A 21,382-nucleotide genomic window follows, 5' to 3' on the forward strand; every position below is an offset into this window, starting at 1 on the left:
CGCCATCACAGCTCACTGCAGCCTCCACCTCCTGGGCTCAAGTGATAAGTGATCCTCCCGCCTCAGCCTTTCCAGTAGCTGAGACTACAGGCGCATACCACTAGGATTAATTTGTGCGGGGGGGGTGGGGGGTGTGGAGATGGGGTCTGGCTTTGTTGGCCAGGCTGATGTGGAACTCCTGGGCTCAAGCAATACTCCCACCTTGGCCTCTTGAGTAGCTGAGACTACTGGCTAGCACCACCACACCCAGCTTTTTATTATTATTATTTGTAGAGACAAGGTCTCAATATGTTGCCCAGGCTAGTCTCAAACCCCTGGGCTCAAGAGATCCTCCCCCATCGGCCTCCCAAAGTGCTGGGATTCCAGGCATGGGGCTCCAAGCCCGGCCTGCCCAATTTAATAATACCTGTTCCTCAGAGTTGCAACTCCAAATGACTGAGATTGGTGCCTTTATTCTAAGCTATTTTTATTTTTTTTCTGCTGTCATTATTCTCCCCCTTCTCTCCTCCAGTCTTATCTGATATCTGCCTCCTTCCCACCCACCCCGCACCCCATCCCACCCCTCTGTCTCTCCCTGTTCTCCTCAAGAGACTCTGGCTTCCTGTTTTCCTCCACCTCTATCTTTTATCTCTCCCTCCTACGGTTTCTTTTCTTTCTCCCCGGCCTGCTTGTTTCTCCCCCCACCCCCTTCATCTGGATTTCTTCCTCTGCCATTCGGTTTGGTTTGAGCTCTCTGCTTCTCCGGTTCCCTCTGAGCTAGCTGTCCCTTCACCCACTGTGAACTGGGTTTCCCTGCCCAACCCTCATTCTCTTTCTTTCTTTCTTTCTTTTTTTTTTTTTTTTTTTTTGAGACAGAGTCTTGCTCTGTTGCCCAGGCTGGAGTGCAGTGGTGCAATCTTGGTTCACTGCAACCTCCACTTCCCAGATTCAAGCAATTCTCCTGCCTCAGCCTCCAGAGTAGCTGGGATTACAGGCGTGTCCCACCACGCCCGACTAATTTTTGTATTTTTGGTAGAGACAAGGCTTCAGCATTGTTGGCCAGGCAGGTCTTGAACTCCTGACCTCAAGTAATCTGCCTGCCTCACCCTCCCAAAGTGCTGGGATTATAGGCATGAGCCACCTCACCCGGACCATCCCTCATTCTCCATCCTTTCCTCCAGTTGTGATGTCTACCCCTCATGTTTCCCAACAAGCCTAGTGGGTGCTGAATCCAGGCTGGGAAGAGAAGGGAGCGGCTCTTCTGTTGGAGTCTGCACCAGGCCCATGCTGAGATGAGAGCTGGCGCTCAGAGAGGGGAAGCTTGGATGGAAGCCTAGGAGCCGCCGGCACTCTCTTCCCCTCCCACCCCCTCAGTTCTCAGAGACAGGGAGGAGGGTTCCCACCAACAGGGGACAGGCTGAGACTTGAGCTTGTATCTCCTGGGCCAGCTGCAACATCTGCTTGTCCCTCTGCCCGTCTTGGCTCCTGCACACCCTGAACTTGGTGCTTTCCCTGGCACTGCTCTGATCACCCACGTGGAGGCAGCACCCCTCCCCTGGAGATGACTCACCAAGGCTGAGTGAGGAGGGGAAGGGTCAGTGTGCTCACAGGCAGGGGGCCTGGTCTGCTGGGCCTGCTGCTGATTCACCGTATGTCCAGGGGCTGGAGCAGCACCCTCTCAGAGCCTCAGTTTCCCCAGATGTCAATGAGAGAATCAGCATCAGCCACATCTCCCACCTGAAGAGTCGAACCTTGAGTTCTCACCTTTAAGAATTTTTTTTTTTTTGAGACAGTGCCTTGCTCAGTCGACCACGCTGGAGTGCAGTAGCACGATCATCAATCACTGCAGCCTCCAACTCAAGCAACCCTCCTGCCTCAACCTCCTGAGTAGCTGGGGCCACAGGCACCCACCACCATGCCTGGCTAATTCTTTCTTTTTTGAGATGGAGTCTCAATCTGTCGCCCAGGCTGGAGTGCAGTGGCACGATCTTGGCTCACCGCAACCTCTGCCCCCCGGGTTCAAGCAATTCTCCTACCTCAGCCTCCTGAGTAGCTGGAATTACAGGCGCGCGCCACCACACCAGGCTAATTTTTGTATTTTTAGTAGAAACGAGGTTTCACTACGTTGGTCAGGTTGGTCTCGAACTCCTGACATCAGGTGATCCACCCGCCTCGGCCTCCCAAAGCACTGGGATTACAAGAGTGAGCCACCATGCCTGGCCATATTTTAAACTTTTTTGTAGAGATGGGGTCTTACTATGTTGCCCAGGCTGGTCTCAAACTCCTGGGCTCAAGCAGATCCTCCTGCCTCAGCTTCCCAAAGTGGTTAGATTACAGGTGTGAGCCATCACGCCCCGCCAACCTATGAAGATGTCTAAGCAGACAGGGTGCCCTATCTCACCACATCCCCAGTCAGATCCAGAGGTGGGACAAGGATGGGAAGGAGGTTCCAGAACAAAGGCTGGCAGGGAGTCGTATGGGACAGGAGCTGACCCAGCAACCATCCACAGAGACATCCTGGAACCTGGGAAGGAGAAGGACAAAGAGCCCCCTTTTTTTAATTTTTTTATGTTTTTGAGACGGAGTCTCACTCTGTCACCCAAGCTGGAGTGCAGTGGCACAATCTTGGCTCACTGCCACCTCCACCTCATGGGTTCAAACGACTCTCCTGCCTCAGCCTCCTGAGTAGCTGGGACCACAGGTGCACACCACCATGCCTGGATAATTTTTGAATTTTTGGTAGAGACGGAGTTTCACCATGTTGGCCAGGCAGGTCTCGAACTCCTGACCTCAAGTGCTCCGCCCACCTTGGCCTCCCAAAGTTCTGGGAATACAGGCATGAGCCACTGCGACCAGCCAGTAGCCCCCATCTTTGCCCCTCGCTGAGCCCTACTGGATGTTCTTGGTTATGCGACAGTTTCCCCATCTATTAAACAGAAACCCCTATAGCAGAGGGGAGGATGAGGTTGGAAAATCAGGAGTATTGTTATTCTATTCTTGTGGGGTCTGGGAAGCAGACATCTGGGTGGATGTTTGGGGGGTGCTGGGCTTAGTTGGGGAAGTAGGGGGGCCCCTGGGGCTGACAGGGACTGGAAGCTCTGAGCTGGCCAGAGGGATGTTGCAATCCTGCCAGGGTCTTGTCTATGCTGTCCTTTTCACAACCATCCCCCTACCGCCAGGCTGACACGTGGTTGTGGGGGCACAAGGCCAGCAACCTAGAGTCTGAGGCTGGGCTGAGGACACCCTCCCCATCAGCTGCCAGGGTCACTGGCGGTCAAAGGCAGCTGGTGGGGAAGGAATTGGACTCCAGCCCTGGGGGACGGATGTGGTGATGGTGGGAAACAGGCTTGGTGCCAGGAGGGGCGTCAGAGGGTGAATAAGAGCAGATAGAGTGTTTGGGGGAGGTAGCCAGCCAAAGGGGGTGAGGCCCGGTGGAAGGGAAGAAGGGGCATACACGCAGAGCTTTGCAGCTGAGGGTTTTAATTTTTTGAGATGGGGTCTCTGTCCCACCAGGCTGGAGTGCAGTGGCACAATCACAGCTCACTGCAGCCTCGAACTCCTGGGCTCAAGCAATCTTCCTACCTCAGCCTCTTGAGTAGCTGGGACTACAGGCGTGCGCCACCACGCTCAGCTAATTTTTGAATTTTTTTGTAGAGATGAGGGCTCCCTATATTGCCCAGGCTGGTCTCGAACTCCCAGGCTCAAGTGATCCTCCCTCTTCAGCTTCCCAAAGCGCTGGGATTACAGGCATGAGCCACCATGCCTGGCTAATGCAGGTGAGGTTTTTGCAGTGTCGTCCAGCTAAGGCGACCCGTTCCCCTCTCAAAAAAGGGAGACTGAGAACCATGAAGTTAAGAGCCCAGAGAATATCACGGTGGTCTGGGGTGCTTCAAGGGTTGGTTTGGAATAAATTGGAGGTGGCACGCAGGATAGGAGCGCCGGGCCAACTGGGAGACCCAGCAACATAAAGGAAAAGTTGTTGGGGCTGAGGAGGCTTGCTGAGAGAGGGGAAGTGAGGGAAAGAGGTGATCTAGGGACACGGTGTGAATGAGGGGGGGATGAGATCACAGGGTTATTACTGGGAGACCCCTGAGGGAAGATGGCCACAGGGACAGGACGAGGCTGTCTTCTTAAGGGAGGAGACCACCCCTCATATTGTCTTATGCCCAATTTCTGCCTCCAAAGAAAGAAAAAGTAAAAACTAAAAGGCAGAAATGAAATCCACAAGCAGACAGCCCGCGCCACACCCTGGGCCTGGTGGTTAAAGATTGACCCCTGACCTAATCCGTTAGGTTATCTATAGATTACAGACATTGTATAGAAAAGCACTGTGAAAATCCCTATTCTGTTTTGTTCCGATCTAATTACCGGTGCATGCAGCCCCCAGTCACGCATCACCTGCTTGTTCAATCGATCACGACCCTCTCACGTGCACCCACTTAGAGTTGTGAGCCCTTAAAAGGAACAGGAATTGCTCACTCGGGGAGCTCGGCTCTTGAGACGGGAATCTTGCCCATTCCCCGACCGAATAAACCCCTTCCTTCGTTAACTCAGCGTCTGAGGAATTTTGTCTGCGGCTCCTCCTGCTACATTCTGAGTGGGGAAAGGGACTAAGGTAGTCTGAGGACCCCACAGAGTCAGGAAGATTGAGAGGTGAGAGTGCTGAACGGTGAGGGGCTTTGGGGCTAAGGGAAGTGCCCGGGACCCCACCTGACCCCAACGCTCACGGGCCAGGGGCAGAGGAGAAACACGTGGGTGGACAGAGGGAGGCAGGCGGTCAGGGGAAGGCTCAGGAGGAGGGAGATCAACATCAACCTGCCCCGCCCCCTCCCCAGCCTGATAAAGGTCCTGCGGGCAGGACAGGACCTCCCAACCAAGCCCTCCAGCAAGGATTCAGGTTGGTGCTGAGTGCCTGGGAGGGACACCCGCCTACACTCTGCAAGAACTCAAAAAGGGAGATGAGGGGATCGTGGGAGGGAGGGAGGAGGGTGCCACTGATCCCCTGAACCCCTGCCTCTGCCTCCAGAGTGCCCCTCCGGCCTCGCCATGAGGCTCTTCCTGTCGCTCCCGGTCCTGGTGGTGGTTCTGTCGATGGTCTTGGAAGGTAAAAGTGGGATGGGAGAATTGCGGAGTTGGAGATTTGGAAGAGTGAAGGTGGCTACAGGCCTGGGGTCCCGGCTTAGAGGACCTCTGAGAGCTCCGGGGCCTCTTCTGGGTCGTGGTTGCCTCATCGTGGTCGGGTGGGTTTCCAGGTTCTCCCAGGCTCAGTCCCGCAGGCGCCAAATCTGCCCAGGAGAGCCCTAGCAACCGATGACGTATTGACGCCCACACCTCTGGGATTGGCTGTCCTGCTTCGACAGCCTTGAAAGTGGGTGAGCTGGGTGGGGGGCTCTGGGAGAGGTCAGTGCTGAGTAAGGCAATTCCCAGCAGCTTGAGCCCCACCAGGTCACTCCAGTATTCCTCCCCATTCTTCTTTTTTTTTTTTTTTCTCTTGAGACGGAGTCTCGCTCTGTCGCCCAGGCTGGAGTGCAGTGGCGCGATCTCGGCTCACTGCAAGCTCCGCCTCCCTGGTTCACGCCATTCTCCTGCCTCAGCAGGACTACAGGCGCCCGCCACCGCGCCCGGCTAATTTTTTGTATTTTCAGTAGAGACAGGGTTTCACCGTGGTCTCGATCTCCTGACTTCGTGATCCGCCTGCCTCGGCCTCCCAAAGTGCTGGGATTACAGGCGTGAGCCACCGCGTCCGGCCATTCCTCCCCATTCTAACCACATGATCCCCAAGGATCTCTATCCATCCCGGGATCCCAACCTAAGGGGGTTCCAATAACAAATTTTTGGCCCGGCAGGGTGGCTCACGCCTGTAATCCCAGCACTTTGGGAGGCCGAGGCGGGCAGATCACTTGAGGTCAGGAGTTCGAAACCAGCCTGGCCAACATGGTGAAACTTCGTCTCTACTAAAAATACAAAAAAATTAGCCAGGCGTGGAGGCACGCGCCTGTAGTCCCAGCTACTCGGGAGGCTGAGGCAGGAGAATCACTTGAACCCGGGAGGCAGAGGTTGCAGTGAGCCGAGATCATACCACTGCACTCCAGCCTGGCTGACACAGCAAGACTCCATCTCAAAACAAAACAAAACAAAACAAAAATAGCTGGGTGTGGTGGTGCACACCTGTAATCCCAGCTACTTGGGAGGCTGAGGCAGGAGAACTGCTTGAACCCGGGAGGTGGTGGTTGCAGTAGGCCGAGATCATGCCACTGCACTCCAGCTTGGGCTACAGAGCAAGACTCCATCTCCAAAAAAAAAAAAAAAAAAAAAAACAAATTTTGAACCCCTGCCCATCTTCCTGGCAGGCCCAGCCCCAGCCCAGGGGACCCCAGACGTCTCCAGTGCCTTGGATAAGCTGAAGGAGTTTGGAAACACACTGGAGGACAAGGCTCGGGAACTCATCAGCCGCATCAAACAGAATGAACTTTCTGCCAAGATGCGGTTAGAACCCTTCCCAGGGCACGGGAGAGCTGGGGTGTGTTTTTGGGTGGAGCCCTGGCAGATGGTCCAAGATGAACAGATTGAAAAAAAAACAAGTCCTGGAGAGGCTGACAACGTCCCGCTGGTCACACAGCTAGATCTCAAGGTGCTCAGACTTCAAGGACAGTTTCCCTGACTCCCATCCAGGCCATATTTTAAAAGATGGTCTTGGGCTGGGCACGGTGGCTCATGCTTGTAATCCCAGCACTTAGGGAGGCCGAGGTGGGCTGATTGCCTGAGGTCAGGAGTTCGAGACCAGTCTGACCAACATGGTGAAACCTTGTCTCTACTGAAAATACAAAAAAATTAGGCAGGCATGGTGGCGTGCACCTGTAATCCCAGCTAGTCGGGAGGCTGAGGCAGGGGAAGGCAGGGGAATTGCTTGAACCAGGAAGGTGGGAGTTACAGTGAGCCAACATTGTGCCAGCCTGGGTGACGGAAGGAGACTCTGTCTCAAAAAAAAAAAAAAAAAAAAAAGATTGTCTTGCCCAGGTACGGTGGCTCACACCTGTAATTCCAGCACTATGGGAGGCTGAGATGGGAGGATTGCTTGAGCCCAGGAGTTCGAGACCAGCCTGACCAACATGGCGAGATCCTGTCTCCATTTAAAAAAAAAAAAAGATGGTTTTGTGAGGTAATGAAAATGAAGGCCCCAAGCTTGGCCAGACCTGGGTCCCCAGGCTGGAGTAGCACCCCCTACTTCCTGTGTGATCTTGACAGAGGGGCATTACTGTGAGCCTCAGTTTCCTCTCCTATAAACTGGTGGTTCTACAGGGAAGTAAAGGAGAAGGCCTACAGGGTGTCTGGTACATGTAGATGCTCAGTATATCATGAAACCCACCCTTGCTCCCTTTGGCAAGTTAGAGAGTCATTCATTCCTTCAAAAATATTTATTGAGCATCTGCTAAGTGCTGGAAACTGTTTCAATGTGGGGAATAAAACAGTGAAGAACGTGCCGAGCACGGTGGCTCACACCTGTAATCCCAGCACTTCAGAAGGCCGAGGTGGGTGGATCACTTGAGGTCAGGAGTGCGAGAACCCCGTCCCTACTAGAAATACAAAAAAAATTAGCTGGGCGTGGTGGCCCATGCCTGTAGTCCCAGCTCCTCGGGAGGCTGAGGCGAGAGGATTGCTTGAGCCCAGGAGATCTAGGCTGCAGTGCACCATGTTTGTGCCACTGCATTCCAGCCTGGGTAACAGAATGAGACCCTGTCTCAACAAAAAAAGAAAAGAAAAGAGAAAAGAAAGACAGGGAGGGAGGGAGGAAGGGAGGGAGGGAGGCAGGGAAAATAGAGCCAGGCATAAACTTAGAAAGATCGTTTGGAGGCCAGGCACAATGGCTCACACCTGTAATCCCAGCACTTTGGGAGGCCAAGGCAAGCAGATCACCTGAGGTCAGGAGTTCGAGACCAGCCTAACATGGAGAAACCCTGTCTCTACTGAAAATACAAAATTAGCCGGGCGTGGTGGTGCATTCCTGTAGTCCTAGCTACTCGGGAGCCTGAGGCAGGAGAATCACTTGAACCCGGGAGGCGGAGGTTGCAGTGAGCCGAGATCATGCCACTGCACTCCAGCCTGGGCGACAAGGCGAGACTCCATGCCAAAAAAGAAAAAAAACTCCTGGCGCGGTGGCTCTCGCCAGTAATCCCAGCACTGTGGGAGGCTGAGCAGGTGGATCACGAGGTCAGGAGTTCGAGACTAGCCTGCTCAACATAATGAAACCCTCTCTGTACTAAAAATACAAAAATTAGCTGGGTGTGGTGCCAGGCACCTGTAGTCCTAGCTACTCGGGAGTCTGAGGCAGGAGAATCGCTTGAACCTGGGAGGCAGAGGTTGCAGTGAGCCGAGACAGTGCCATTGCACTCCAGTCCGGGTGACAAAGCGAAACTCCATCTCAAAAAAAAAGGAAGGCATTGGTAGCAAGAGATGGCAGGCCTTGAAAGCCAGGCCAGGGTGAAGTGTTTCTTTTTTTTCTTTTTTTTTCTTTTTTTTTAATTTTTTTTTTTTTGAGACGGAGTCTCGCTCTGTCACCCAGGCTGGATTGCAGTGGCCTGATCTCGGCTCACTGCAAGTTCCGCCTCCCGGGTTCATGCCATTCTCCTGCCTCACCCTCCCGAGTAGCTGGGACTACAGGCACCTGCCACCACACCAGCTAATTTTTTGTATTCTTAGTAGAATGTAGAATTTACTTAGTAGAATTTTTTGTATTCTTAGCCAGCATGGTCTCGATCTCCTGACCTGGTGATCCGCCCGCCTCGGCCTCCCGACGTGCTGGGATTACAGGCGTGAGCCACGGCGCCCGGCCTTATTTTTTCTTTTTTGAGATGGAGTCTCCCTCTGTTACCCAGACTGGAGTACAGTGGTGCGATCTCGGCTTACTGGAACCTCCACCTCCCGGGTTCAGGCAATTCTCCTGCCTCAGCCTCATGAGTACCTGGAACTACAGGTGTGCGACACCTCACATGGTATTTTTTGTATTTTTAGTAAAGACGAGATTTCACCATGTTGCCCAGGTTGGTCTCGAACTCCTGACCTCAAGTGATCCGCCTACCTCGGCCTCCCAAAGTGTTGGGATTACAGGCGTGAGCCAAATGCCCAGCCAAGGGTAAAGTGTTTAGACTTCAACGTGCTTTGGTCCATCTGGGAAACTGAGGCACAGAAGTTGGCCCACCCAGCCCAGCGGTCCTCCTAATCCCACAGACAGTGGGGATGGAGATTCAGCAAGGGGAAGAGGTGGGAGTCAGGTAGCAGGTAGAATTTGGACAGCCTGGGAGGTAGCTGCACACAGTGACCCCCTTCTTTATTCCTCCCCACAGGGAGTGGTTTTCAGAGACATTTCAGAAAGTGAAGGAGAAACTCAAGATTGACTCATGAGGACCTGAAGGGTGACATCCCAGGAGGGGCCTCTGAAATTTCCCACACCCCAGCGCCTGTGCTGAGGACTCCCTCCATGTGGCCCCAGGTGCCACCAATAAAAATCCTACAGAAAAGTCTCTCCTGAGTGCTTCTTTACTCTGGGGAAGGGGCTGCGGGAGAGGGTAGGGGCTTCCAGAGAGGGCAGGGGCTGCAGGAGAGGGCAGGGGCTAAACCTTAGGTACTCCTCACAAGCCCTCCAATGCCCTATCTACTTGCCCTGTGCTGAGGATGTTTTAACTCCATGATCTCAAAAGAATCTTCCTAAGAACCTTGCAAACTGGGCCTTATTAATCCCATAAGGGCATTGAGGCCCAGAGAGGTGAAGTTACTTGTATAAGGTCACACAGCCAGGAAGTGGAGAACTGGAACTAGATTGAACCCTCAGCCTAGCAATGTCACTATGCTACACTTTTCCTGGTGTGGTCTACCCGAGATGAGGGGCTGAGGTTTTTTTTTGTTTTTGTTTCTGTTTTGAGGCAGACTCACTCTCTCCCCCAGGATGGAGTACAGTGGTGTGATCTCAGCTCACTGCAACCTCCACCTCCCAGGTTCAAGAGATTATACTGCCTCAGCGTCCCAAGTAGCTGGGATTTACAGGTGTGCGCCACCACACCCAGCTAATTTTTGTATTTCTAGTAGAGACAGGTTTTCATCATGTTGGCCAGGCTGGTCTCCAACTCCTGGGCTTAAGCAATCCTCCTGCCTTGGCCTCCCAAAGTATTAGAATTACAGGCGTGAGCCACTGTGCCTGGCTCTTATGTAAAATTAAACCACATACACATGAGAAACAACCCTATGTAATTAAGTTTTTTTTTTTTTTTTTTTTTAAGAGATGGAGTCACCCAGGCTGGAGTGCAGTTGCACAATCTCCATTCACTGCAGCCTTGCAACCTCCACCACCTGAGTTCAAGGGATTCTCCTGCCTCAGCCTCCTGAGTAGCTGGGATTATAGGCATGTGCCACTACGCCCAGCTAATTTTTTTGTATTTTTAGTAGAGACGGAATTTCCCCATGTTGGCCAGGCTGGTCTCAAACTCCTGGCCTTAAGTGATCCACCCGTCACGGCCTCCCAAAGTGCTGGGATTACAGGTGTGAGCCACTGCACCCAGCTTAAGATTTCATAAGAAAAATATTTGTAAGCCACATATCTAATAACGGGTTAATATTCAGGCTGGGTGAAGTGGCTCATGCCTGTAATCCCAGCACTTTGGGAAGACAAGGCAGGGTGGATCACCTGAAGTCAAAAGTTTGAGACCTGCCTGGCCAACATGGTGAAACCCTGTCTCTACTAAAAATACAAAAAAATTAGCCGGGTGGGGTGGCACATGCCTGTAATCCCAGCTGCTTGGGAGGCTGAGGCAAGAGAATCCCTTGAACCCAGGAGTCGAAGGTTGCAGTGAGCCAAGATGGCGCCACTGCCCTCCAGCCTGGGAGACAGAGTGGGACTCCATCTCAAAAAAAAAAAAAATTCAAAATGTATAATATACAATCCTAGTTGGGACATCAAACACTGCAGCCACTGTGGAAAACAGTATGGGGTTTCCTCAAAACATTAAAGATAGAACTCCCAAATGATCCTGCAATCCCACTTCTGGGTATTTATTCAAAAGAATTGAAATCAGGACCTTGAAGAGATACCTGCCCTCCCATGTTCACTGCAGGTCTGCTCAATACCCAAGATATGGAAACAACCTAAATGTTTATCAACAGATGAATGGGTCAAGGATATGTGGTCTTTACATGCAATGGAATGTAACACATCCTTAAAAAGGAAACCCTGAGGCCGGGCTCTGTGGCTCACGCATGTTATCCCAGCACTTTCGGAGGTCAAGGCAGGAGGATCACTTGAGGCCAGGAGTTGGAGACCATCTTGGCCAACATGGTGAAACCCCGTCTCTACTAAAAATACAAAAAATTAGCCAGGCGTGCGCCTGTAATCCCAGCCACTCAGTAGGCTGAGGCGTGGGAATCGCTTGAACCCAGGAGGTGGAGGCTGCAGTGAGCCGAGATCATGCCACTGCACTCCAGCCGGGGCATCAGAGCAAGACTCAATCTCAAAACATAAAAGGAAATCCTGAAACTGGGCACAGTGGCTTATGCGTGTAATCCCAGCACTTTGGAAGGCTGAGGTGGGAGGATTGCTTGAGGTCAGGAGTTCGAGACCAGCCTGGGTAACATGGTGAGACACCATCTCTACCAAAAAAAGAAGAAAGAGAATAAATAAATGTATAAATATTACTCTCTGGGGTTAATGCATCCCCTTCTCCCCCAAATCAACCCTCCAAACTCCTATACTCTCCTGTCTTCTCACTCAGCAGCCTGTTAGAACTCAAGTCAGATTTTTTGTTTTTTGTTTTTTGAGATGGAGTCTCACTCTATTGCCCAGCCTGTGCAGTGGTACCATCCCAGCTCACTGCAACCTCTGCCTCCCAGGTTCAACCGATTGTCCTGCTCAGCCTCCTGAGTAGCTGGGACTACAGGCGTGTGTGTGCCACCACACCCAGCTAATTTTTGTATTTGTAGTAGAGACGGGGTTTCACCATGTTGCCCAGGTTGGTCTCGAACTCCTGAGCTCTAGCAATTAGCCCTCCTTGGCCTCCCAAAGTGCTGGGGTTACAGGCATGAGCCACCATGGCCGGCCTCAAGTCAGATTATGCTCTTCCTCTGCTCAGAACTCTCCTGATTCTCTCAGAGTAAACCCAGAAGCACTTACTAAGGCCTACAAACGGGACACTACGCCGTCCACAATCGCCTCATCCCCGTCTCTCTCTCCATCACTCACAAGCAACTCTTTGCTATTCCTCCAATGTACTGGGCAGGTTCCCACCTCAGGGCCCTTGCAGTTACTGTTCCTCTTGCCTGGAATGTTCTTCCCCAGGGGTCCAGATATCTGCCTGGCTCCCTCCTCACTTCCTCCAGTTCTCTTCCCAAAATCATCCCCTGCCAGACGTGGTGGCACACGCCTGTAATCCTAACTCTTTGAGATGCCAAGGTGAGAGGATTGCTTCAGCTCAGGAGTTCAAGATCAGCCTGGGCAATAGCAAGACCCCATCCATTCTAAAAATAAAAATAAATAAAAAATAAAAATTAGCTGAGCATGGTAGTGGACACCTTGGGGTTCCAGCCACGTGGCAGGCTGAGGTAGGAGGATGGCTTTGAATCAGGGAGGTTGAGGCTGCAATGAGCCATGTTCTGAATTAGATACTGGTGATGATCGTGCAACCTTGCCAATATAGGAAAAACCACTGAACTGTACATTTTCAAAGGGTAAATTTAGCCGGACACGGTGGCTCATGTCTGTAATCCCAGCACTTTTGGAGTCCGAGGCGGGCAGATCATCTGAGGCTGGGAGTTCAAGACCAGCCTGACCAACATGGAGAAACCCCGTCTCTACTAAAAATACAAAAAATTAGCCAGGTATGGTGGCACATGCCTGTAATCCCAGCTACTCCGGAGGTTGAGGCAGGAGAATTGTTTGAACCCGGGAGGCAGAGGTTGTGGTGAGCCGACATCACACCATCGTACTCCAGCCTGGGCAACAAGAGCGAAACTCCGTCTCAAAAAAAAAAAATTAATTAAGAAATTAGCCAGGCGTGGTGGTGGGTGCCTGTAGTCTCAGCTACTTGGGAGGCTGAGGCATGAGAATCGCTTAAACCCGAGGGGTGGAGGCTACAGTGAGCCTAGATTCCACCACCGCACTCCAGCCTGGGCAACTGAGTGAGACTCCATCTCAAAAAAATAAATAAAAGGGTAAATTTTATGGAATGTGAATCATAATTCAATTTTTCAACATGCGTTAGGAGGGACATTTCAAACTCTTTTTTACCCCAGACTTTCCTACCATCACCCAGAGTATCCAGCCAGGAGGGGAGGGGCTAGAGACACCAGAAGTTTAGCAGGGAGGAGGGCGTAGGGATTGGGGGAATGAAGGGATGGGATTCAGACCAGGGCCAGGCCCCAGGGATGGAGAGAAAGAGATGAGAGTGGTTTGGGGGCTTGGTGACTTAGAGAACAGAGCTGCAGGCTCAGAGGCACACAGGAGTTTCTGGGCTCACCCTGCCCCCTTCCAACCCCTCAGTTCCCATCCTCCAGCAGCTGTTTGTGTGCTGCCTCTGAAGTCCACACTGAACAAACTTCAGCCTACTCATGTCCCTAAAATGGGCAAACATTGCAAGCAGCAAACAGCAAACACACAGCCCTCCCTGCCTGCTGACCTTGGAGCTGGGGCAGAGGTCAGAGACCTCCCTGGGCCCATGCCACCTCCAACATCCACTCGACCTCTTGGAATTTCGGTGGAGAGGAGCAGAGGTTGTCCTGGCGTGGTTTAGGTAGTGTGAGAGGGTCCGGGTTCAAAACCACTTGCTGGGTGGGGAGTCGTCAGTAAGTGGCTATGCCCCCACCCCGAAGCCTGTTTCCCCATCTGTACAATGGAAATGATAAAGACGCCCATCTGATAGGGTTTTTGTGGCAAATAAACATTTGGTTTTTTTGTTTTGTTTTGTTTTGTTTTTTGAGATGGAGGTTTGCTCTGTCGCCCAGGCTGGAGTGCAGTGACACAATCTCATCTCACCACAACCTCCCCCTGCCTCAGCCTCCCAAGTAGCTGGGATTACAAGCATGTGCCACCACACCTGGCTAATTTTCTATTTTTAGTAGAGACAGGGTTTCTCCATGTTGGTCAGCCTCAGCCTCCCAAGTAACTGGGATTACAGGCCTGTGCCACCACACCCGGCTAATTTTTTCTATTTTTGACAGGGACGGGGTTTCACCATGTTGGTCAGGCTGGTCTAGAACTCCTGACCTCAAATCATCCACCCACCTAGGCCTCCCAAAGTGCACAGATTACAGGCGTGGGCCACCGCACCTGGCCAAATTTTTGATTTTTTTCTAGAGATAGGGTCTTACTGTGTTGCCCAGGCTGGTGTCAAACTCCTGGGCTCAAGCAGATCCTCCTGCCTCAGCTTCCCAAAGTGGTGGGATTATAGGCGTGAGCCACTGCGCCCAGTCAGTAGCCCCCTCTTTGCCCCTCGCTGAGCCCTACTGGATGTTCTTGGTTGTGTGACAGTTTCCCCATCTATTAAACAGAAACCCCTATAGCAGAGGGGAGGATGAGGTTGGAAAATCAGGAGCATTGTTATTCCATTCTTGTGGGGTCTGGGAAGCAGACATCTGGGTGGATGTTTGGGGAATGCTGGGCTCAGTTGAGGAAGTAGGGGGGCCCCTGGGGCTTACAGGGACTGGAAGCTCTGAGCTGGCCAGAGGGATGTTGCAATCCTGCCAGGGTCTTGTCTATGCTGTCCCTTTCACAACCATCCCCCTGCCGCCAGGCTGACACGTGGTTGTGGGGGCACAAGGCCAGCCGAACTAGAGTCTGAGGCTGGGCTGAGGACACCCTCCCCATCAGCTGCCAGGGTCACTGGCGGTCAAAGGCAGCTGGTGGGGAAGGAATTGGACTCCAGCCCTGGGGGACGGATGTGGTGATGGTGGGAAGCAGGCTTGATGCCAGGAGGGGCGTCAGAGGGTGAATAAGAGCAGATAGAGTGTTTGGGGGAGGTAGCCAGCCAAAGGGGGTGAGGCCCGGTGGAAGGGAAGAAGGGGCATACTCTCAGAGCTTTGCAGCTGAGGGTTTTAATTTTTTGAGATGGGGTCTCACTCTGTCCCACCAGGCTGGAGTGCAGTGGCGCAATCACAGCTCACTGCAGCCTCGAACTCCTGGGCTCAAGCAATCTTTCTACCTCAGCCTCTTGAGTAGCTGGGACTACAGGCTTGCGCCACCACGCTCAGCTAATTTTTGAACTTTTTTGTAGAGATGAGGTCTCCCTATATTGCCCAGGCTGGTCTCTTAACTCCTGGGCTCAAGCGATCCTCCTTCCTCAGCTTCCCAAAGCACTGGGATTACAGGCATGAGCCACCATGCCTGGCCAATGCAGGTGAGGTTTTTAGTGTCCAGCTAAGGCGACCCCTTCCCTTTGCAAAAAAGGGAGACTGAAAATCATCAAGTTAAGAGCCCAGAGAATATCAGGGTGGTCTGGGATGTTTCAAGGGCTGGTCTGAAAGAAATTGGAGGTGGCACGCAGGGCAGGGTTGCGGGGCCAACTGGGAGGCCCCAGCAACATAAAGGAAAAGTTGTTGGGGCTGAGGAGGCTTGCTGAGAGAGGGGAAGTGAGGGAAAGAGGTGATCTAGGGACACGGTGTGAATGAGGGGGGGATGAGATCACAGGGTTATTACTGGGAGACCCCTGAGGGAAGATGGCCACAGGGACAGGACGAGGCTGTCCTCTGAGTGGGGAAAGGGGCTATGGTAGTCTGAGGACCCCCCAGAGTCAGGGAGATTGGGAGGTGAGGGTGCTGAATGGTAAAGGGCTTCGGAGCTAAGGGAAATGCTCAGGACCCCACCTGACCCCAACGCCCACGGGCCAGGGGCAGAGGAGAAAAACCTGGGTGGGCAGAAGGAGGCAATCTTCCAGGGGAAGGCTCAGGAGGAGGGAGATCAACATCAACCTGCCCCGCCCCCTCCCCAGCCTGATAAAGGTCCTGCGGGCAGGACAGGACCTCCCCACCAAGCCCTCCAGCAAGGATTCAGGTTGTTGAGTGCTTGGGAGGGACACCCGCCTCCACTCTGCAAGAACTCATAAAGGGAGATGAGGGGATCGTGGGAGGGAGGGAGGGAGGGAGGAGGGTGCCACTGATCCCCTGAACCCCTGCCTCCGCCTCCAGGGTGCCCCTCCGGCCTCGCCATGAGGCTCTTCCTGTCGCTCCCGGTCCTGGTGGTGGTTCTGTCGATGGTCTTGGAAGGTAAAAGTGGGATGGGAGAATTGCGGAGTTGGAGATTTGGAAGAGTGAAGGTGGCTACAGGCCTGGGGTCCCGGCTTAGAGGACCTCTGAGAGCTCTGGGGCCCCTTCTGGGTCGTGGTTGCCCCATTGTGGTCGAGTGGGTCTCCAGGTTCGCCCAGGCTCGGTCCGGCAGGCGCCAAATCTGCCCAGGAGAGCCCTAGTAACCGATGACGTATGGATCCCCACACCTCTAGGATTGGCTGTCCTCCTTTTATAGCCTTGAAAGTGGGTGATGGGGCGATGGGCTGTGGGAGGAGGTCAGTGCTGAGTAAGGCAATTCCCAGCGGCTTGAGCCCCACGCGGTCACTTCAGTATCCTCCCCATTCTAACCACATGATCCCCAAGGATCTCCTTATCTATCCCCGGGATCCCACCCAAAGGGGGTTCCAATAACAAATTTTTGGTGGGGCGTGGCGGCTAATGCCTGTAATCCCAGCACTTTGGGAAGCCGAGGCGGGCAGATCACTTGAGGTCAGGAGTTCGAAACCAGCCTGGCCTACATGGTGAAACCCCATCTCTACTAAAAATACAAAACAGCCAGGCGTTGTGGTGCGCGCTTGGCTACTTGGGAGGCTGAGACAGGAGAACTGCTTGAACCTAGGAGGTGGAGGTTGCAGTGAGCCGAGATCGCACCATTTGACACAGCAAGTCTCCGTCTCAAAACAACAACAACAACAACAACAACCAAATTTTGCACCCCTGCCCCATCTTCCTGGCAGGCCCAGCCCCAGCCCAGGGGGCTCCAGAAGTCTCCAACCCCTTTGATGGCCTGGAGGAGTTAGGAAAGACCCTGGAGGACAACACTCGGGAATTCATCAACCGCATCACACAGAGTGAACTTCCTGCCAAGATGTGGTTAGAACCCTTCCCAGGGCACGGGAGGGCTGGGGTGTGTTTGTGTGGAGCCCTGGAGGATGTCCAAGATGAACAGATTGAAAAAAAAACAAGTCCCAGAGAGGCTGACAGCATCCTTCTGGTCACACAGCTAGATCTCAAGGATCTCAGACGTCAGGGACAGTTTCCCGGACTCCCATCCAGGCCACATTTTAAAAGATGGTCTTGGACTGGGCGCCGTGGCTCACACCTATAATCCTAACACTTTGGGAGGTCTAGGCGGGCGGATTGCCTGAGATCAGGAGTTCAAGACCAGCCTGGCCAACATGGTGAAACCCTGTCTCTACTAAAAGCACAAAAAATTAGCCTGACATGGTGGTGTGCACCTGTAATCCCAGCTACTCGGGAGGCTGAGGCAGGGGAATTGCTTGCACCAGTAAAGTAGGGGTTACAGTGAGCCAAGATTGCGCCACTGCACTCCAGCCTGGGCGACAAAGCAACATACCGTCACAAAAGAAAAAAAAAAGATGGTTTTGCTTAGGTACGGTGGCTCACACCTGTAATCCCAGCACTGTGGGAGGATTGCTGGAGCCTAGGAGTTTGAGACCAGCCTGGCTAACATGGAGAGATCCTGTCTCTAATTTTTTTTTTTTTTTTTTTGGAGACAGAGTCTCGCTCTGTTGCCCAGGCTGGAGTGCAGTGCCGCCATCTCGGCTCACTGCAACCTCTACCTCCCCAGTTCAAGCAATTCTCTGCCTCAGTCTCCTGAGTAGCTAGGATTACAGGCGCCCACCACCATGCCCGGCTAATTTTTTTGTATTTTTAGTAGAGATGGGGGTTTCACCATCTTGGCCAGGCTGGTCTTGAACTCCTGACCTTGTGATCCACCCGCTTCAGCCTCCCAAAGTGCTGGGCATGAGCCACCATGCCCGGTTATCCTGTCTCTATTCAAAAAACAAAACAAAACAAAAAGCAAAGCAAGCCAGCCCCGGTGCGATAGCTCATGCCTGTAATCCCAGCACTTTGGGAGGCTGAGTCGGGCAGATTACCTGAGATCGGGAGTTCGAGGCCAAGTTGGGCAGATCACCTGAGGTCGGGAGTTTGAGACCAGCCTGACCAACATGGAGAAACTCCGTCTCTATTAAAAATACAAAATTAGTCAGGCATGGTGGTGCATGCCTCTATTCCCAGCTACTTGGGAGGCTGAGGCAGGAGAATCACTTGAACCTGGGAGGCGGAGGTAGCAGTGAGCTGAGATAATGCCATTGCACTCCAGCCTGGGCAACAAGAGCGAATCCACGTCTCAAAAAAAAAAAAAATTGAAAAAAAAAAAGATGGTCTTGTGGGGTAATGAAGGACACAAGCTTGGTCGGACCTGGGTCCCCAGGCTGGCATAGAGCCCCTTACTCCCTGTGTGATCTTAAGAGAGAGGCATTACTGTGAGCCTCAGTTTCCTTTCCTGTGAAATGGTGGTTCTGGGGGGAAGTAAAGGAGAAGGCCTATAGGGTGTCTGGCACATTGTAAATGCTCAGTACATCTTCAAATCCACACTTGCTCCCTTTGGCAAGTTAGAGAGTCATTCGTTCCTTAACACATATTTATTGAGCGTCTGCTAAGTGCTGGAAACTGTTTCAATGTGGGGAATAAAACAGTGAAGAACATGCCGAGCACGGTGGCTCACACCTGTAATCCCAGCACTTTGGAAGGCTGAGGTGAGTGGATCACTTGAGGTCAGGAGTTCGAGAACCCCATCTCTACTAGAAATACAAAAAATTACCCAGGCGTGATGGCACACACCTGTAGTCCCAGCTACTTGGGAGACGGAGGCAAGAGGATCACTTGAGCCCAGGAGGTTGAGGCTGCAGTGAGCTATGTTTGTGCCACTGCATTCCAGCCTGGGTAACAGAATGAGACCCTGTCTCATCCAAAAAAAAAAAAAAAAAGAAAGAAAGAAAGAAGGGAGGGAGGGAGGGAAAATCTAGTCAGGCCTAAACTTAGAAAGATTGTTTGGAGGCCAGGTGCAGTGGCTCATGCCTGTAATTCCAGCACGTTGGGAGGCCAAGGCAGGCGGATCGCCTGAGGTCGGGAGTTCGAGACCAGCCTGACCAACATGGAGAAACCCCTGCCTCTACTAAAAATACAAAATTAGGCCAGGCACAGTGGCTCATGCCTGTAATCGCAGCACTTTGGCAGGCTGAGGCGGGCAGATCACCTGAGGTCAGGAGTTTGAGACCAGCCTGACCAACAAGGAGAAACCCTGTCTCTTCTAAAAAAAAAATACAAAAAATTAGCCAGGCATGGTGGTGCATGCCTGTAATCCCAGCTACTCAGGATGATGAGGCAGGAGAATTGCTTGAACCTGGGAGCTGGAGGTTGCGGTGAGCTGAGATCGCGCCATTGCACTCCAGCGTGGGCAACAAGGGCATAACTCCGTCTCAAAAAAAGAAAGAAAGAAAGAAAGAAAGATTGATTGTTTGGAGGGAGAGGCAAAGGTCCTAAGTCAAGAAGGTCGATCAATAATCAAGAGCGGGTGGCATCCCAGGCAGGGGAACAGCCTGGGCATACGCAGGGAGGCTGGAAAGTACCTTTGAATGAGTAGGGGAACAGATAGGGCAAGGGCAGGCTGGAAGAAAGAGTTGGTAGCAAGAGATGGCAGGCCTTGAAAGCCAGGCCAGAGTGAAGTTTTCTTTTCTTTTCTTTTCTTTCTTTCTTTTTTTTTTTTTTTTGAGACGGAGTCACGCTCTGTTGCCTAGGCTGGAACACGGTGGTGTGATCTCAGCTCATTGCAATCTCCACCTCCCAGGTTCAAGCAATTCTCCTGCCTCAGCCTCCTGAGTAGCTGGGATTACAGGCGTGCACCACCACGGGTGGCTAATTTTTGTAATTTAGTAGAGACGGGGTTTTGCCATGTTGGCCAGGCTGGTCTCGAACTCCTGACCTCCAGTGATCTGCCTGCCTCGGCTTCCCAAAGTGTTGGGATTACAGGCGTGAGCCAAATGCCCAGCCAAGGGTAAAGTGTTTAGACTTCAACGTGCTTTGGTCCATCTGGGAAACTGAGGCACAGAAGTTGGCCCACCCAGCCCAGCGGTCCTCCTAATCCCACAGACAGTGGGGATGGAGATTCAGCAAGGGGAAGAGGTGGGAGTCAGGTAGCAGGTAGAATTTGAACAGCCTGGGAGGTAGCTGCACACAGTAACCCCCTTCCTTATTCCTCCCCACAGGGATTGGTTTTCAGAGACATTTCGGAAAGTGAAGGAGAAACTCAAGATTGACTCATGAGGACCTGAAGGGTGACATCCCAGGAGGGGCCTCTGAAATTTCCAACACCCCAGCGCCTGTACTGAGGACGCCCTCCATGTGTGTCCAATGTGGTCACACGCCCAGGTGTGACCAATAAAAATCCTATGGAAAATTCTCTCTGGCCAGGCATGGTGGCTGACGCCTGTAATCCCAGCACTTTGGGAGGCTGAGGCGGGCGGATCACAAGGTCAGGAGATTGAGCCCATCCTGGCTAACACGGTGAAACCCCGTCTCTACTAAAAATACAAAAAAATTAGCCGAGCGTGGTGGCAGGCGCCTGTAGTCCCAGCTATTCGGGAGGCTGAGGCAGGAGAATCGCTTGAAACCGGGAGGTGGAGCTTGCAGTGAGCTGAGATCGTGCCACTGCACTGCAGCCTGGGTGACAAGAGCCAGACTCCGCGTCAAAAAAAAAAAAGAAAAGAAAATTCTGTCTGACTGCTTCTTCACTGTGGGGCAGGGATGCCGGAGAGGGTAGGGGCTGTGGGAGAGGGCAGGGGCTGAACCTTACGGACTCCTCACAAGCCCTCCAATGCCCCATCTACTTGCCCTGTGCTAAGGATGTTTTAACTCCATGGTCTCAAAAGAATCTTCCTAAGAACCTTGCAAACTGGGACTTAATAATCCCATAAGGGCATTGAGGCCCAGAGAGGTGAGGCTACTTGTATAAGGTCACACAGCCAGGAAGTGGAGAACTGGAACTAGATTGAACCCTCAGCCAGGCAATGTCACTGTGCTACACTTTTCCTAGTGTGGTCTACCCGAGATGAGGGGCTGAGGTTTTTTGTTTTGTTTTGTTTTGAAACAGAGTTTCGCTCCTCTTGCCCAGGCTGGAGTACAATGGCACAATCTCAGTTCACTGCAACCTCCGCCTCCCAGGTTCAAGGGAGTCTCCTGCCTCAGCCTCCCAAGTAGCTGGGATTGCAGGCGCGTGCCACCATGCCTGGTTAATTTTTGTATTTTTAGTAGAGACGAGGTTTCTCCATGTTGATCAGGC

General features: G+C 52.6%; 2 protein-coding genes across 4 annotated transcripts; both read left to right on the forward strand.

Moving 5' to 3' along the window:
• The first annotated feature begins 5,005 nt into the window (after positions 1-5,005).
• APOC1 (apolipoprotein C1) lies at positions 5,006-9,497 on the forward strand. 2 transcript variants are annotated; one of them, XM_054673561.1, is made up of 3 exons: positions 5,006-5,083; positions 6,330-6,610; positions 9,321-9,497. In XM_054673561.1, exons 1-3 carry the CDS (start codon positions 5,026-5,028, stop codon positions 9,369-9,371), a joined length of 390 nt encoding a protein of 129 aa, XP_054529536.1. In that variant the 5' UTR covers positions 5,006-5,025; the 3' UTR covers positions 9,372-9,497. The 2 variants fall into 2 exon arrangements, with proteins under 2 accessions (XP_054529536.1, XP_003316492.2); XM_003316444.4 differs by having other exon boundaries at positions 6,330-6,465.
• A 5,516-nt stretch (positions 9,498-15,013) lies between these two features.
• APOC1A (Apolipoprotein C-I, acidic form) lies at positions 15,014-20,503 on the forward strand. Of its 2 annotated transcripts, none has more exons than XM_016936180.4 (4): positions 15,014-15,350; positions 16,138-16,215; positions 16,974-17,109; positions 20,310-20,503. In XM_016936180.4, the coding sequence occupies exons 1-4, from the start codon at positions 15,230-15,232 to the stop codon at positions 20,365-20,367; spliced, it is 393 nt and encodes a 130-aa protein (XP_016791669.3). In that variant the 5' UTR covers positions 15,014-15,229; the 3' UTR covers positions 20,368-20,503. The 2 variants fall into 2 exon arrangements, with proteins under 2 accessions (XP_016791669.3, XP_024207225.2); XM_024351457.3 differs by lacking the exon at positions 15,014-15,350 and adding an exon at positions 15,889-16,003.
• The last annotated feature ends 879 nt before the right edge of the window (positions 20,504-21,382 follow it).

This window comes from Pan troglodytes, chromosome 20, assembly GCF_028858775.2.
Source record: "Pan troglodytes isolate AG18354 chromosome 20, NHGRI_mPanTro3-v2.0_pri, whole genome shotgun sequence".
Taxonomy (NCBI): domain Eukaryota; kingdom Metazoa; phylum Chordata; class Mammalia; order Primates; family Hominidae; genus Pan; species Pan troglodytes.

What these genes read in the sequence shown, in the direction of transcription:
- APOC1 (XM_054673561.1), top strand. Translation starts at nt 5,026, where the DNA reads ATGAGGCTCTTCCTGTCGCTCCCGGTCCTGGTGGTGGTTCTGTCGATG. An exon ending in TCTGTCGATGGTCTTGGAAG is followed by an intron (nt 5,084 to 6,329) that starts GTAAAAGTGGGA and finishes TCTTCCTGGCAG; the next exon opens with GCCCAGCCCCAGCCCAGGGG. An exon ending in TCACACAGCTAGATCTCAAG is followed by an intron (nt 6,611 to 9,320) that starts GTGCTCAGACTT and finishes TCCTCCCCACAG; the next exon opens with GGAGTGGTTTTCAGAGACAT.
- APOC1A (XM_016936180.4), top strand. Translation starts at nt 15,230, where the DNA reads ATGAGGTCTCCCTATATTGCCCAGGCTGGTCTCTTAACTCCTGGGCTC. An exon ending in TCTGTCGATGGTCTTGGAAG is followed by an intron (nt 16,216 to 16,973) that starts GTAAAAGTGGGA and finishes TCTTCCTGGCAG; the next exon opens with GCCCAGCCCCAGCCCAGGGG. An exon ending in GAACTTCCTGCCAAGATGTG is followed by an intron (nt 17,110 to 20,309) that starts GTTAGAACCCTT and finishes TCCTCCCCACAG; the next exon opens with GGATTGGTTTTCAGAGACAT.